Raw genomic sequence first — 19061 nt, 5'->3', positions numbered from 1 at the left:
CTAAAACATTTAAATTAAAAGAAAATGACTTGATTAAACTTACCTTTAAAGCTTTAAAACCTTAAAACCTCAATTTTCCTTTTCTTTCTTTCTTTTCTTCTTTCCTTTTTCCTTCTCTGTTTCGTTTTGCTCTCTGTTTCTTTTTGTTTTGTTTCTTTCTTTTCATTTGCTTTTTTAATAATACAATATAATAATATAATAGTTTTACTTAATTAATAAGTAAATACATAATAATCACAAATATGTGTATTCTATTTACACACTTGGATTCATTTCTACCACACACTTGTCATAATTTTGGTTTATTCTTTTTTTTCTTTTTTTACATAATAATGTTATATAATATAATATATTTAAAACATAAAAATCTAATATTTTTATCATCCTTATGCCGCCTCATCTATGGGACTTGGCATATTTACCTATTTAGTCCTTTTGACTTTTCTTTAATCTATTATTCAACTTTCACCTTTATTTCAATTTAGTCATTTTAATCAATTAACCATCGAATACTAAAATTTCTTAACAAAACTTTAATACTATTCTAATGACACTCGTAAATATTTATAAAAATATTTACGACGCTTTATAATATCTAAATCTCGATACCTTGTTTTTGACCCATTTACCTAATAATTTCTTTTAAATCACAAAATTCACTAATTCTAAAATATTTTTAAAATCACACTTAACTTATAATTATTAATTAATAAATTTTTCTAACTTTTTCATCAAATTTAGTGATCTTAAATCATTATTCTGACACTACTGAAAATTGGGCTGTTACAGTATATAACAGGGAGGAGGTTAAAGAGGAGAATGTGATAGTGGAGAAAAGGTTGGTTCACCTAACAAGGCGGAGAGTTGAAATGGGACAAGAGGACAGGCTGAAGATTAATGAGAGAGCTGGAGAGAGGAATGTTTCAAGGTTGCTGGAAATACCAAAAATATCCCTTTTTCATCGTTTGGGAGGGTGTATATAGTGGAGGTCCTCTTGTCAACTAGTGTGACATGATAAGTCGTTGCGAGGAGTTGCCATCAAAGAGTGCGTGTAAGTGGTGCAAGACGTGCACCATGGGTCTCATTCTTTATGATAGTACGAGGTTGTCACGCTCAAGTTAGATCCAATAATCATCAAAGACGTGTTCACACCTAAAAAGTGGGTGTCTCTCAAGGACACTTGTTGAACGGATGGATGGTCTACGGGTAGTGTAGGCTTTTAAGAAGGAAGTGAGTAGTCTAAGTTTCATGTTGAGGCTGAGGATCCAAGGTAACTAATTGTGAAGACACCCGAGTGGAATCAAAGGGTTGGCCACGAGCACTTCTTGAGTAGCTTGTCATCATGACATGTGTCTAAGTCTAAAGAAAGTATAACAGTGCTAATCCAAATCTCTTGGATGCCATTTAACTCTTTATGTGTTTATAGTATTTACTATCCACTAATGTGCATCTCATGTTATTTTGGGTATTAATTTGCTCAAAAATAAAGGATAATGTTGTTTTGATATTTGCATCTACAAAGCGGATCAACTGTATTAGTATATTTCTAGTGTGAGAGGCCTATGTTTTAATATTTTTCTTTTAGTATAATAATGATTCAAACTCAGATTATTTTTAGGAAAGATGAATTGGGTTCCTAAAAAGATATTTTAACTTTCCAATTAGATGAATTTTCTATATTTATACAATGGAATCATTCTAAAAATTTTGATTATGTAACACCCTCACCCTACCTATTCGTCGAGCCCGGGTGAGGAGTGCCAGAAATGAACTGAACGAATTCACACAATTTTTTACCTAACAACTTTATGGACTGATTGAATTTCTTATTAATAGATGTTCCCACAAAGAAACCTTAAATTAAATAAAATTTTAATTTTTCAAAATATCCAGACCTTAAAGAGATCTACTCAAATACAATGTAGTTGTTCCCGAGGCTAAGCCTTTGAAGGTACCCTATTTTGAATAAGGTATGGATGTTAAGGTTTTATGTTATTTTTAAGCTTAGTAGTGATAAAAAAGCATAAAATGGTGTTAAAGTAAAGATTTCTATTGAGGAAATATTGTATTTTGACATGTTGATGAAGAGAGAAGTTAAGTGAATCAAGTGGTAGGAGAAGAGAAAAACAAGAGATTTTGATAGAAAAGAGGTAAGTACCCATGAACCTTCTTGTTATTTAAGGATTAAAATGTGATTTTGTAAAGTAAGTAGTAATTAAGTAAAATATATATAGTGTGAAATAATTTCTTAAGTGAAGGAGGAAATTATAATAAAATTATAATAGTTGGGTTATCGTCACAAAAATATACAAAGTATTAGATAAGTGAAATTATGGGAAAATGTGAAATTTTATGGAAACAAGGCCTAAATTGAAAGACTTGAGAAATATATGTCGTGGAAATAATACAAGTGAAATACATAGAAATTTGATGTGGAAAATGAGATAGTGGAATTAATTATGTGAATTAAGTGAGATGTGAATGAAAAATTGTTTAATAGTGAATAGAGATTTTTTTTAAAAAGTGATTAAATAGGAAAGTTATAAAAGTTTACAAGGAAATTTTGATAATAAAGCATATAGTGGAAAATAAAAGAATATATGAATTTTGTAATCCAAACTATAATTGTTTCCTAAGTTGTGGAAATTAAGGGTTAAATCAGTAAATTTGGGAAATTTTATATTAGAAATAGAAAAGTGAAGTGCATAAGACTTAGAATGAGAAACATTGATGTTGTAGTGAATTTTGGAATATTAATAAGTATTGAATTATGTTATATGTGTTATTAAAAGTAAAATATATTGCTACATGAAATTTTGTGCTAAGGACTAAATTACAAAATATATAAAAGTGATATGTGAAATACATGATAAGTATTATTAGTGAATTATGGATGAATAATGAATTTAGAAATATATTACATGTATTAAAGATAGTGAAGATACAAGTATACGAATTATTAGTGCAAGGACTAAATTATAAAGTATGTAAAAGCATTATGCGAAAAGTGTAAATGTAACACCCCAAACCCGGTCTAAATGTTATGACCGAATCTGGCGATGTCACATTGTAACACCCCTTACCCGTATTCGACGCCGGAATAGGGTACAAGGCATTACTAGAAGACATACATTTGCATACGTATTAAACCGAGTTACAAAATTTCATCAAAATTAAAACTTTCAAATTTTTAACGTGCTTTTATAATTCTTTACAACATATCCTCGAAATATTATATTCATAACAAATAGGGCCTACGAGACCCGATATTTACTCATGTAATTCAAAGCTTCAATTCCATTTCATTCAATTCACAATTTCTCATGTTCACAATTCAAATCAATTTCTCAATCCAATATATATATATTTCCATCATCTAAGAATATAATTCAAGTTACACGAACTTACCAGGCTAAATTGCGGAAATACCAAAATTTAGAGACATTTTGGTAATTTTCTATTTTCCTCGAATTTCCACCCAATCTTGATATAAATTAATATTTCATTCAATTTATTAATTTAAATAATAAAATAATTCATTTCATGCAATTTGGTCACTTTTTGACATTTTTACCAATTTACCCTTAAAATATTACTTTTATTCAATTTAGTCCTTGTACCTAAAACATGCAAATTGGCCATTTTTAATGAGAACTCATGCTAGTTGAATAATCATTTATTTTCCTCCTCCTGCTCTCCATTCCACGTCCTTAATGTATAATATGCTTATATGTAACATTATCTATAATTCCACCATTTATTTATATATTAATTCAAAGTTGTCCACTTGAGTCATAGCCACTAAATTATTTATATCTTGAGGTACGAAACTTCAAATTAAGATCCACTAAATTCCTATGAAACTAGACTCACATATCTTCTTACCATAAGATTTTCAGAATCTTTGGTTTATCCAATAAGTACAGTTTATTCTTTAAAGTTCCCCTGTTTCACTGTTTAACAGTTCCGAGCCCTCTTCACTAAAAATTAATTATCTCTTTGTACAAAATTTGGATGATGTTTCCGCTTGTTTCCATTGAAAATAGACTCATTTAGGATTTTAAACATATAAATTTAAGCCTCTAATTATTTTTATTCAATTTTTGATGATTTTCCAAAGTCAGAACAGGGGAACCCGAATTCATTCTGACCTTGTCTCACAAAATTTATTATATCTCATGATTTACAATTCCATTACTTATACCGTTTCTTCTATGAGAAACTAGACTCGCTTGCCATAGAAGCACTTAAGTAAGATAGGAATGAAAGAAAGAACGAAAGCAGCTATAACTGCATCCAAGGAAATTGATTTCCACAATTTATGGTGATTTTTCAAAGTTAACCTACTGTTACTGTCCAAAACTGTTTTAGTGCAAGATGTTGATTACTAAGTTTATAACTCCCTAATTCCCTTTCTCTATAATATTTCCCCTCATTTTCACTTATTTCCCTTCACTAATATATCAAGAACATAAGACTTTATTTAAGAAAACTCTACTATAACATCATTTCCATACTTTTTCAACAATAACAAACTTAAAAATATGTTGAAATCTTGATGTTCTTACCTTGTACTATTGATTTCAATCTTTGACTTGATTTTATCTCTCCTCCAACTTCTATTTCTTGAATCTAACTTGACATTCTAGCTCCCCATTGTCTCCTTATTATTTTTCTCTCTTGGAAGCTATGGAAATTCTTTTGATTTCTAAGTGAAAATAGTGAATTTTTGGTGAAAAGACCAAATTGTAAAGAAAGCAAAACATTCTTTCTTCTCTTCTCTTCTCTTCTAACGTTGGTTGCATGGAAAGATGATAATTTTTTTCATCATCTTTCCTCCCTTTTATATTAATCATTTAATAATAAAATAATACTAAAATCTTAATAAAATATTAATTAAATAACATTTATCTAATTAATTAATTAAAATATCACAAACATCATCATTACCTTCTAGAATTATCTCTCTCTATTTGACCATTTTGCCCTTCATAATCTTTTGAAATTCCATCCTTGAGTCATCACTTAATTTGGTAAAATTATAATTTAGTCCTCAAAATTCTTCACCTTTTCAATTTGGTCCTAATTTATCCATTTTCCTTAGTTTCTAGATTATTCCACCCTTAAAATATTTACACTATTGGTCCTTCAAATTTTCATATTTACACTTTAACCCCTCAAATTTTGAGTATTTACTCTTGAGCAACAAAACTTTTCTCACATTTGCAATTTAATCATTTCTTGAATTAATATGTCATAATATACTTCCCAATGTTGACATAACTCAATATTACCCTTTTTATCACTTTATTTTCTTATTTTACTATATCAAGGATATTATCTTACTTTCTTACTATAGTAATTTTCGGGGTATTACAGTAGAAGTGATGTGTGCATGATATAATTTGCCCAAGTAGACGAGATTAGAACTACTAGGATATTAGTTGCATGCCACTAAGGAACCTTAGCGTGCTTTTTGATTATTAGCACGTTAGTGCTATTCGATTATTAGCACATTAGTGCTCTCCGTTTAGCACATTTGTTCTCTCTGTATAGCACTTTAGTGCTCTCTGATTATTAGTGCATAATAATGCACCTTTGTATCGGTTCCGTATATCCTAAGTGTTTTGTTTAGTTTACTGGGCCTCTACTAAAAAGGTAAACAATTTTCGTTACAAGGTAAAAGTTTATCTCTAATTCATGTTTGAAATATTGAATTAAAAATAAATTGTGAAAGAAATAGTGAGAAAATCATGAAAATTTACACTAAATGGTGGAATATGATACATGTATAAAAAGAGTAGTAATTTTTATAAGTAGATTTGAGGACTTAAGGACTAAATTGTGAAATAAGTAAAAAGTTACAAATGAATATGATAAATAAATAAAGAAACGAGATATTGGAAATTAAGAAATTTAATAGAATTTAAATATCATGGGTACTTACTAAGTCTTCACCGACTTAACGCGTTTATTTTCAACACGTAGGTACAGTGATTTTGAAAAGTTGTAATTGAGGTTGTGAGCATCTATCTCATCACATCTCCAAGTGCCAAAAGGGTATGTTTCAAAATTTTGAATAGAATGACATGTACTTAAGAAGATCAAGTGTGTACCAAGTAGTAAGGACTAAAATATAAGTTATGAATACTTTATTTTTTTAATGTTCAAATATATTAGTGATTAGTCAAAATCACTTTGGCACCAAATGTAATATTCCTATATTAAGTTCCTTGGCTCGAACCGGGTATAGGGGTGTTACATTACACCTAACAAAGTGAACTCTATCTTACTCTTGATCATATCCACTGATGGATAGATCATTGGGCGATTTGCTTTTGGCCATCTTATCTTCCTTCGATTAGCCTGGACGGTTCCTCTAAATGTATCGTCATCACTACGGATTGTTGGCAAATGTGTCCATATTGTAGTAAACATGTAATTGTTTTCTATGTATTTGAACGATGAATCAATAAATAAAGTTAATTTCACATTTCACTATTATGTCTTTTGTGTTTCTATCTTTCATATTTTGCATGTATAGCAAAACTATGACAAGTAAATATTAGTTCATTGATTGTTTAAGTTCAAACTGATGATAAGTGGCACTGTAAGAATGTTTACATTGTGAGAAAGATAACTCACTTTAGTAGATAACCTAAACGAGTCTGTAATCTCGTAAAAGAATCAAAGTGAGCATTTGATTCAAATACTTAGAAGGATTATTATGTCGTCTACAATTCCAATTTGAGAGATGACTAGTCTTGGCTATTGGAGCAGTTGACTTTACGGGTAGAGACATAGATGTATTCATTGGAAGAATGATACATTGGACTGGACCTAAAATGAATTAATTCTGAATCAGTTTGTGAATTAATTCACTTGTGACGTTCATGGTGTGATTTTAAAAAATAGTTTAATTTTTTTTAAAAATAATTAATTGTTAACGTGACATAGACGTAAACTACCATGTGGATGTCAGGTCAACAAAGTTAACAAACATTAATTTTCCATCAATTTTTTGGTGATTTGACAAATAATACAAGTTTAAGGGCTAAAAGAGAATACAAATTAAATGGAGAACTAAAATGACTTTTTTTTTATTCAGTTGGATAGCCAAATAAGTTATTGTGCTTGTTGAAACTATTTTTTGAAAACAAAAATTTTAGTTATCGACTTTAAAAAATTGGAGTCGCCACCGATCCATGATTTAGGTGTGACAGGCTCACCTAAAAAAACAAATTTGGTCTACGAAATTCGAGAAAACGGGTTCGGGAGTCAGTTACGCACGAGGAAGGGTTAGCACCCTCGTAACGCCCAAAAACCGGTACCAAATTGATTATTTAATGTCTTGGTGTCGAAAATTAAAAAGATTTTTGTTAAGCTCAAATGTTGAAATTTAAAAAGGACAATCAATTATTCAAGTCATGCGGAAAAATTGAGACCCAATATGTTAGGGTATAATTTCTCAAAATCCTCAAATTTTGAATATCGCTTTTTAATTATTTTTTAAAAAAAGAAAATCTTCATTTTGAGAAAATAATATGTCATGCCCAATGCGTTAGGACATAACATATCGAATTCCCGAAAATGATTTTTGTTTATAAATTTTAAATAACGAATATTCTCGGTTATGCGGAATTAACGAAGAAAATTGGAACCCAATACGTTAGGGCTCAATTTTCCTCGAAAATCCCTAACTTTGAATATCGTTTTTATTTTGAAAATCTTTAAATCATAAAAAAAATTAATGTTTTGACAAAATCAAAAAGTATTTAAAAAAATGTATTAAAAATGTCAATGCAATATGAAACAAATATTTTTAATCTAAAATATACATGTATATGATATATATATAAAAATGATATATAAGTGAATTTTGTAAGCATGTATATGACCATGAAATAAATATATAAAAAAATGCATAATTATTATAAAATGTTAGTGCATACATATATATATATGAATACAAAAGTCATGAAAATAAAATAATAATAAAATACATACAAAATATATTCATACATTAAAAAATAAAAGTATAATATATTAATAAATTATGAAACTATGAAAAGATATACATAAAAACATACGAAAATATATTTATAATAATTTGAATAATGTAAAACATGCATATTATAAAAGAAAATATATAGGATTATAAAAATATGAAAAATTTATAAACATTATAAAATAATAATGCATGTACGATATATATAAATTATAAAAATAAAATGGTATGATAATAAAATATACGAACTATATATATTTAAAACATTTATAATATACACATATATATATATTAACACATATATATATGCGTACCTGTATACATAATAATAATAATAATATAGTAATAATTATACCAATAAATAATATTAACAATATAATAAAAACTAAAAAAAAAAATTAGGGATTAAATTAAAAAAACAGAATTTAAAAAGCTAATTTCTAAATAACGTGAAAGGGAGCAAATTAACACATGCACAACAAGAGGAGGACTGAACGAGAAATTTACCCAAACTTCCCAAAACACTGCGCAGTATTGGACCGATTTGAAACAGTAATAAAATATTTTACAAAATTTAAAAGAAATAAAAAACAATTTTAAAGCACTGTAAAAACAAAGGGACCAATTGCGCAAATTATCCATTTGAGAGAAATGCGCGGATCCTCCCTGGGTCGAATCGAATTTTTTTTTGGGTCGGGTCACGCAGTCATTCGGGTACACCAAATACAGCACCGTTTTAAAATCAATTAAAAACCCTTTTTCAAACCCTAAAAACCATTTTCTTTCTTTCTTTGTCATTGCGCCGTATCTCTACCTTTAAAACTCCTCCCCTGCGTCAATGGTAATGAAACAAAGGGCTTCAATGATGCCACGCTGGTGAGTTTTCCTTTACTCCCCATCTTTAATCTCTTTTGTTTTAGAAAGCAAAAGAAAAACAAAAGTAAAATGAAAATGGTAAAAGAACAGAAGAAAAGAACAACAAGCCGTCACCTTCAAAATTATCTTTTATTTCTCTTGTATTTTCTTTTTTTAATTTTTTTCTCCAAAATTTGCTAACCCCTATAACAGAAATCGATTGGCTTTTTATATCCCAATCTTTTTTACAATTTTCTATCTCTTCAATCACACCCGCTGTTTGTGGTTTACTGCAGGTGAAGGAGAACGTGGAAACGAGCATTGCAGGGCTGCTGAACGTGCGAGTACGACGTGGGTAATGGAAAGGTTGCTGCGGCATGGGCAGTTACTAAGGCGCCAATTTGCTTCAATCTGCTTCCATTGCTGCTGAAGACATGTTGTGGGCTAGGGTTTGCACACTTGGGCCTTATTGGGCCAAATGTAATTGGGTCAAGACTGGCTCAAGTTTTATTGGGTTTGATTAGTTAATTTGGGCTCCAGGCAACAATTAGGTATTAAAACTGGGTCTGTAATTTATTGTATTTTTATTTTAAGCTTTATGTATTTGGGCCCGGGCTAAAATGGCCTATTACAGCTGCCCCTCTTTGCTCGTTATCGTGTAACGGGAACAAAGCAAAGACTTTAAGATGGCCTATTACAGTGCTTTTTTTATAATTTTTTCTAAAAAATTATTTTAACTTTTCAATTAGATGGATTTCCCACATTTATTGAAAAAATCATTTCAAAGAATTTGATGATTTTATCATTTTTTTAGTTCTCTTTCATATTAAATACAATGTGTGATAAATTATTGGGATCATAAAAGAAAAAAAAAAGCATAATGATTTTTTTAACTCCCAACTTTATAAAAAGTTATTTTAGTCATTCATTTAATTTTTGTCTCTTTTAATTCTTGAACTTGTATTTTTTGTCAAATCACCCCAAAATAGATGGAAAAGTTAACGATTGTTAACTTTGTTGACGTGACATACACATGGATTGCCACGTGGATAACATGTCAGCAATTAATTATTTTTTAAATTTAAAAAGATTAAAATATTTTTTTATAATTTTTATTTTCTAAATAATTTTAATGATTTTTATTTTTTAAAAAATAATTTTTATATATTTTTTATTTTTTTAAAAAATTAAAAAATAATTAAATACTGACGTGTCTTCCATGTGGCAATCCACGTATATGCCACATTAGCAAAGTTAAAAAAACGTTACTTTTTCATCCTGATTAAATGCTAAAGTTACATATTTTATGTAATTAATTTGGTTAATTTATGAGAATGCACCACTAATTTTACGATATTTATTGAATTTTGTGCAGGAATGCAATTTGGGGCTAAATAAAAGAAAAAGGAAACAATTGGGCTAGATTGAAGAAATAAGCAAAGAAGGAGGGCCAAAGCAGAATTTTTCCAAGAATAATTAGCTGAAATTGTTGACTTAGTGGGAGATTATTTTGGGATATTTTTTATATTATGGAATATTTTCCTTAATTTTCTATACTAGTTGGCTCTTAATTTAGCAATGCCACTAGTATAAATAGAGGCTACATTTGTTCATTTTAATCATCAATTGAAATATCAAGCATTCATCTTTCAATACATTCTCTCTTTTCTCACAAATTTATTTGTTGTCTTTAGTTTCCTTTACTTTCAATTCCTAATTTTCCAGCTTGTTACCACTTAAACCATTTTCAATTTCCTTTTCAAACTTTCTTTCCATCTCCAGTAGCTAATTCACTTTATTACTTTATTTCACCACCAAAATTTCAGCCCCCCCAAATTAAATCACGCTTCCCATTCCTTTCATCCATTTTACCTTGTTTAATTATTCCAATACCAACATGCCTCAAACCTTAGCCAACTAAACCCATTTTCAGCTTTAGGCCATAATTAGCCTCGTCAAAACCCGTCAGTTACGAACCCGAGCGATTTAACTCCTAAATTCCAGTACTTATTACTTCTCCGGATTAAGAGTATGATTTTGTCAATTCATAAAGTCAGATCAACACTAAGTCAAAAAAGACGTCGTTTGATTTAGTGTGGTTAGACATACAGTTGGAATTCCAAAAGGAACATTTCTAATCGGTTTTCTGTGAACACATTAGCGTGCCAAGTGGAGATTGCTGTTTGGTTCTGTCAAGGGAAGTAGTAACCGGATTTAAATGTCCCACGCGGTTGAGAGCATTGGTTCGAGCTAGGCTCTTCTAGAACGCAAAGCTGCTGGAGTTCTAATTCACGAACGTTTCGTGGTTGTTCGATCGGTAATAATTAGTTATTGGAAGTTCCATAACTAATTTACATAAGGAAGAGTTGGTGTCCGAGGCGTCCTTGGTAGCTATAACTAGGTTATTAGAAAAGAGGAGTTCATCCAATTTCGAGGATCGGTTCAAAGACGAGGAAAATTCGTGTCTAAAGCTGAGCTCATTCTAATTAATTTTTCTTCAAACTTATTTAACTGCATTTTATTATTTCATTTTCAACTTTTACTTTTTACGCATTTTATTTATTTATTTCAGGTTCCAGGTTTTCGATTTTATTCTCCCCCTAATATCTTGGGCACGACAACTGCCCCGACATAAATCTGGTCAAGAGAGCAACAATTTGAAGTAAACCCAGTCTCTGAGGGATCGACCCTACTCCCTATACTGCTCAAATTGCAAACTAGGCGTAGGTTTATATTGGTGGACTCAACTCCCATCAGTTTTGGCGCCGTTGCCGGGGACTGACAACACTTACAAATTGTTTAGATTATCTTCATGACCAGATCTTCATCCGGAGATCTCGAATACGACCCAGAGATCGAAAAATCAGCACGAGCGCGACGTAAAGAGACGGAAGTTCTTAAACGTGTAAAAGCAATTGAATGTGGAAAACAAGTCGAAGTGGTTGAACCTGAGACCAAACCACTTTGTGAAATAAAAGAGGTGGAAGACAACCTCAGTGAACCAGAAATGATGGCGAACCGAACCATTCGTCAGCTAGCCGCAGCTCCCAACAAGCAAACACCGTTATGCATCAACTATCCAACCGGAGAAACCCCATTCGAGTTGAAGTCAGGCCTGATCCACCTTTTGCCCACTTTTCAAGGCTTGAAGAACGAAAATCCACACACTCACTTGAGAGAGTTCCACATGGTCTGCTCAAGCATGAAACCACAGGGAGTAACCGAAGATGAAATCAAACTTCGGGCCTTTCCATTTTCTTTAGTTGATACAGCAAGAGAATGGTTATTTTACTTACCTCCCGGTTCTATTACAACGTGGGATGACTTATCTCGTGTTTTTCTTGACAGATTTTTCCCAGCATCGCGAGCAGCTGAACTTAGGAGAGACATAGTGGGAATTCGCCAAATAGAGAGTGAATCGCTCTACGACTATTGGGAACGATACAAAAAACTTTGTGCAAGTTGTCCTCAACACGGTTTGACCGAGCAATCACCTCTTCAGTATTTCTACGAGGGTTTGCTCTCTATGGAAATGAAAATGGTTGACACTGCAAGTGGAGGGGCGCTTGTCAATATGACTCCTCAAAGGGCAAGAGAACTGATATCCACCATGGCGGCAAATTCTCAACAGTATCGGCTAGAGGTGCTCATGGGTCGGGCCGGGCCCAGAAAAAAAATTCAGCCCGATTGATAAGCCCGGGCCCGGCCCGAAATATGGGCCTGAGATTTTACCTAGGCCCGGCCCGTGGAGAAAATATGAGGCCCGGGCCCGGCCCAATTTTTTTTTACTAATTATTATTAAAATTATATCAAATATCAAATTATATTTCATAATTCATACTCAATTTAATAAGTAAGACAAAAGTAGTCAAAAATTACTTATTTTGAGTATCAAATAAAATTAATTACCAAATACAAAATCCAATAATAAAATTTTAACCAATTAAAATCCAATTATTTAGGAAATATATTTTTTTCCAGCTAATTTCGTAATGTTTCACAGTGGTCAGTGGGTTACCATAATAACCATAAATGGTAGCTAGGGACTATATTTATAAATATAAAAGGAAGCAAACAGCCATAAACACTTGTTGCAAACTTGACTGGTTTTCTAAACCTAATTTTGAAGATGAAGAAGACTCCATTACTATTGCAAAAAGCTGATTCGCCCCCAAATTTGCATTTCCCAAAGGTAATTTATGGCCTCACAATTTTATACTAAATCTGTTTGTTCTTGGCTATATTTTGTCTTAATTATTTCATTATTTTTTAATTAAAGCTGGTTTAATACAGTGATATGTAGTAAGGTCTGTCATTACTTTTCATCAAAGGATAGATTTCAATGTTGCTTGTTTCTGCAAAAAAAAACAAAGCAAAAACAAAAAAGATGAGATTAAATAGAGAAACTAAAATTGTATCCTAAGAACATAAATAAAACAGCTTTGCAGACTAGTTTTTGAGAAGATAACTACATGCAAAATGATCCAAGATCAAAGCCTCCAGCATTTATCCAGGTAATTGTATCTAAAATTGTTGCCTGATTACCTGAATTGTTGCCTATTTATCGGCCAAATAAAACAACTTTGCAGACCAGTTTCCTACGAAGATAAATACATGCAAAATGATCCAAGAATTGGAGAGTTTGTGCAACCAGATGACTGTTTAGCTGCTTTTATGATGTGGATTTCTGGTATTGGTTGAATCCTAGATAAAATTCTCCCTGTGATTTGATGCTACTGCTATACTACTAATATTTTTTTACCCTTTTTCTTATATAACTTTTAGCTACTGTTTGGAGGTGAGATTTTTAAAGTCAGATTTTATAATTATCATTTTATTATTATTAATTTTAGAAATATATATATATTTATAACAGAAAAAAAGACGACAGATATCTGCCGGAGAAGTAGAAAGGAACGTACATGCTTTTATCGACCAATACAGGAAATAGGGTCATTCTCCAATCCAAGATCAAAGCCTCCAGCATTTATCCCAAAATAAAGTCTTATTATCCATCTTATTATCTAAGTAAATGTAAGCAATCCACACTACCAGGCTTAAAAGAATATAAGTCTTGATGGATATCACACTTCGATCTCATGATTTCTACAACCAACTAAATACTCCCTAACTCTCCCTATCACCAAGCCACAAACACACTTGAGATATTAAATGTAATCTGGACAAGAATCTCGTGAAAGATCATAACTTCCTAATAACAACAGTAGTAGATAAAACATGAAATAAGAGCAGCAGCAACAAAAAACCATCAAATCCTCTAGAACAGAACATAAGAAAATCATAAAAGTATAACATCAGGAGCTTGGGATTTGCTATTGACTAAGTTGCAAGCTTTCAAAAAATTAGCAACATTAACGAATCAAAACCAAAATAATTAACATAAAAAATCATATGAACATCAACGAATCAAAAAATCATATTAACACTATTACCCAAAAAATCAAAATAATTAAATTAAAAAGTCTTTTTACCCTTAAATGCCTAGTTCTGGAACTGGGTGCAGGACCGGAGGTGGATCGATGGAGGTGGAGGTAGCTTGATGCCTTGATTTTTAGAATTGGGAAAAAAAGGGAGGAGGGGACGATAGGGTTAGGGATTTGGAATACTGTCAGGTAGTAAAGAAAAAGTTAAAATTAGCAACATTATTTCCCAAAAAATCAAAATACAACGCAAAAAAATCATGAGCATCAATGAGTAAACAAATGGTTTACCTTAAATAAGAATTTGTTAGTGATTCGGGAATAAAAAACCCTTAAATGTAGCTTGATCGGAGGTAGACCGGACTCCGGAGGCGGACCGGTTGAGGTGGGTCGGTGGAGGTCGATTGGTGGAGGACGGAGGTAGCCTTATGCGTTGATTTTGGAATTGGGAAAAAAAGGGAGGAGGGGAGGGGAGGGGAGGAGACGATAGGGCTAGAGAATAAGGAAGAGTACTGTCGGTAGTGGGAGTAAAGTAAAACTTAAAATTAAAAACTAAATGTATTATATTTATAAAAAATATATATTTAATATGAAATCGGTAGGGTGGCCAGCCCTGCCAAAAATTTTTCGCCGAGGTCTGCCCGCTTTTTAAACAGCCTCGATTTTTGCCCAAGCCCATATTTCGGGCCTATTTTTTTACCCAAACCCTCCCATTTTTCGGACGGGCCATCGGGCCGGGCCGGGCCGCCCGACCCATGATCACCTCTAGTATCGGCCGAATTCAGAACCCACAAGACGGGTTAATGGGGTAAACGTTTCATCCTTAGAAGATAAATTGGATAAGCTCACTAATATTCTTCAATCTATGCTTACAGAAAAGAAGAATCGGACCCAACTGTGTGGAGTTTGTACTACATCTGAACATCCGACGGATTTGTGCCCAATCCTTAACGAAAATTCAACGGCACATGTCGATGCTGTCGGAGGTTTTCCGGGACCTCCACAAAGACGATATGATCCTTTTTCTAACACCTACAATCCCGGGTGGAAGGATCATCCCAACTTGAATTACGGAGCTAATTCCCGATATAATCCATCATACCAACCAAGACCTTTGCAACCACCACAGCCGCCACCCAAACCGAGCATATCTCTAGAAGATATTATGGAGAGACTTGCCGTCGATGCTCCAAAATACCAACAAAGGACAGACACATCAATTCAAGAGTTAACTAATCAAGTTAGTAAACTCTCGATGGCAGTTAATCGTTTGGAGTCTCAAAGAAAATTACCTTCCCAGACAGAGCCGAATCCTCGGCAGAATGTAAGTGCAATAACTCTTCGTAGCGAAAAAGTTCTAGAAACAGTTCCAGAAAAACGTCATGGCAAGACAACGAACGGGAAAAGTAGATCTCTGATCCAAAAACCAGACCGAAATCAAAAATTCAGAAACCAGTTGTGATACCACCTCCTTTTCTAGGGAGACTCGTGAAGGATAAGAAAGAGAAGGAGGAAAAAGAAATCCTCGAAACGTTCAGGAAAGTTGAGGTGAATATTCCTTTGCTCGATGCTATCAAACAAATCCCTCGCTATGCAAAATTTCTCAAAGAATTGTGTACTAGCAAGAGGAGGTTACTAGGTAACGAAAGAGTAAATGTAGGAGAAAATGTCTCCGCAGTACTACAAAAAAAAAGTTCCGCCCAAATACAAGGACCAATGTATGTTTGTTATTTCCTGTGAGATAGGTAATGTAGGCATTAAGAAAGCCATGTGTGATTTAGGGGCTTCCATTAATGTTATGCCTTATCCTATTTATAAGTTGATTAACGCGGGTCCTTTGAAAAAGACAGGAGTAATAATCCAATTGGTAGACAGGTCAGTCGTCTATCCCGAAGGGTTGCTTGAAGACGTCCTTGTTAAAGTTAACGAATTAGTTTTCCCTGCAGATTTCTACATTATTAATATGGAGGATGATAACTCAACTAATTCGTCTGACATTTTGCTTGGAAGGCCGTTCTTAAGTACCGCAAGCGCAAAAATTGACGTTCGGAGCGGAACACTGACAATGGAGTTTGACGGAGAAATCGTGAAATTCAATGTCTACGAAGCTATGGGTCATCCTAACTCACTATCAAATATCTCTAGCATTGATATTATAGATTGTTTAACTCAAACTTATTCTGAATATCAGGATTTTGATGAGTTAGAAACTATCCTTTACAGAAGCATTGACATGGATGTTTTAAGTCGCCTCGATGAATTATCAATTATAAAAGATCTGTTATGAGAAATTGTCAAACACTTAGAGACTCAACCATCGTCGACGAATCGAGGTAACTAATTTGAACTATTAACTTCCCAAACTAAAATGTTGCCTTCGATTTTGTATCCACCAACCTTGGAGCTTAAAGCATTACCAGACCACCTCAAGTACGTCTTTTTGGGAGAGAAAGACACTTTACTGGTGATAGTGTCAAACAAACTAACCAAAGACGAGGAGGAAAGTCTAGTTCAAGTTCTGAGGGATTATAAGGAGGCTATTGGTTGGACAATAGCTGACATAAAAGGGCTAAGTCCATCCACCTGTATGCACAGAATTTCCATCGAAGATAACACGAAATCAAAAGGAGATGCTCAGAGGCGCCTTAATCCACCCATGATGGAGGTAGTGAAGAAGGAAATCTAGAAATTGTTGGATGCTGGAATGATATACCCGATCTTCGACAGTGATTGGGTTAGCCCGGTTCATGTCGTGCCTAAGAAAACTGGCGTGACAGTAGTGAAAAATTCATCAGGAGAGCTAGTTCCTACCCGAGTCCAGAATGGATGGAGGGTTTGCATCGATTACAGGAAGTTGAACGCAGCTACCCGAAAAGACCATTTTCCACTTCCCTTCATCGATCAAATGCTCGAGCGATTAGCTGGTAAGACTCATTATTGTTGTCTCGATGGATATTCAAGATTTTTCCAAATTCCGGTGGCGCTTGAGGATCAAGACAAAACGACTTTCACGTGCCCCTTTGGAACGTTTGCGTATAGACGAATGCCGTTTGGACTCTGTAATGCTCCGGCCACTTTCTAAATATGCATGGTAATCACATCCATTTTAGGGTGATTTTGTAACACCCTTTATCTGACTCGATCTTTGGGTCCAAGCTAAATATGCCACATTTGTTGCCGGAACAACTATCATTAAATATACAGTAAATAAGTCATTCAAATATACATTCATAATATGATACATAAACAAATCCGAGTATTAATCAAGCTTACAAAAGTTCTTTTGTTGACTCAAGCATGAAATATGATCAAATTGTAAAATTTTGAAAATTCAAGGTTGACGTCATGATGTCACCTTTGTCACGTTGTGACGTTGCCAAACAGTTTGTCATGTCACGACGTTAAGCCATTCGACATTGTGACGTCACATACTATCGGTCGGCGTTGCAACAAGAAAATGTGATCGTCGAGACGAGGACTCTGTTTTGGTAAAAATTTAGCCATTTGGTACCTATTTCATGTCATCCGTACAAAACTTAAGTTTGGTACATAATTGCACAACTATACCTTCATAAAACCATTCCAAAGACATACCAAATAATAACATTTAGCCATTTCAAACCATTCAATACAACATTTCCACAATTTGGCATGAAAAGCTATCAATTTAAATTATTCAATTTCATCTTATTCAAATAATATATTTAGCCTTTCAATACCATTATTTTTCCATACCATTTCATGTTCAATTATACCATTTAAGTTCTATTCAAAATATCACATGATGTTACCAAAGCAAACACATATACTCATGAACATTTACTTTTCCAAAATCAAGCATTAAATAAAGTTCTAACTAAGTAACTTCCAAGCTAACACTTATAAACACCTATGTACATGCCACACATAATCGAGTCTTAATACGATCAAAAGACTACCGAGTTAATAGGTGGATAGTGTGAGCTTCTCGTAGATCCAATGACATATTCCACAATTTGGCAATCTATTAGAAAAGAAAAAATAATGAGGTAGGCATAACGAATGCTTAATAAGTTCATATGTATTTAAACAAGAAACTTACCTCGATTTACAATTAAGCATGTTAAATTAATTAACTTGACAAAGTTTACCTAACATAACAAGTCACAACAACAATGTGAGTTTTGATACATAACCAATCATGTAATATGCCAAGTATACGACATACCAATTCAAATAATATAAGTAATATTACATGTATACCAAAGCTTTATATTCAAAGCATTCAATAATATCATATTTAAACATCAAATATATAACACCCCTAACCCAAATCCGTCACCGAAACAGGGTTATAGAGCATTATCAAAATTTACAAATCAAATAAATAGATATTTTACATCATATAGAATTCATATCAGAAACCAATTGAAATCAAGAATAATGTCCCTTATGTGAGCCCTCGAGGCCCAAAGTACACATTAGAAACAAGTCGGGACTACATCGGGTACTCGGAAATTTTTTTAGAAAAATATTAAAATTTTTCAAAGGTGCAAGTGACACACGTCCATGTGGCTAGGCCGTGTGGCTCACACGGTCAAGAGACACGTTCGTGTCTTAGGTCGTGTGGGTATTCAAAATAAGGGCACACGGCCGTGTCCAAACTTGTGAGCTCTCTGACTTGGGTCATAAGGCCAAGCCACAAGCCCGTGTGCTAGGCCGTGTAAGCATTCTATTTTGAAAATTAAAAGATACAGGGGAACATGGCTGTGTCACTT

At 32.9% G+C, this 19061-nt stretch overlaps 1 protein-coding gene across 1 annotated transcript; it reads left to right on the top strand.

Moving 5' to 3' along the window:
* Nucleotides 1-11675: 11675 nt before the first annotated feature.
* LOC105800937 (uncharacterized) lies at nt 11676-16591 on the top strand. Its single transcript, XM_052623697.1, has 7 exons — nt 11676-11971; nt 12212-12506; nt 12993-13055; nt 14388-14415; nt 15180-15689; nt 15785-15943; nt 16050-16591. Exons 1-7 carry the CDS (start codon nt 11676-11678, stop codon nt 16589-16591), a joined length of 1893 nt encoding a protein of 630 aa, XP_052479657.1.
* Nucleotides 16592-19061: the final 2470 nt, after the last annotated feature.

The sequence above is a fragment of the Gossypium raimondii genome, chromosome 11, assembly GCF_025698545.1.
Source record: "Gossypium raimondii isolate GPD5lz chromosome 11, ASM2569854v1, whole genome shotgun sequence".
NCBI lineage: Eukaryota > Viridiplantae > Streptophyta > Magnoliopsida > Malvales > Malvaceae > Gossypium > Gossypium raimondii.
Note: the sequence above shows the minus strand (reverse complement) of the source record. Positions and strands in the feature narration are given on the sequence as shown.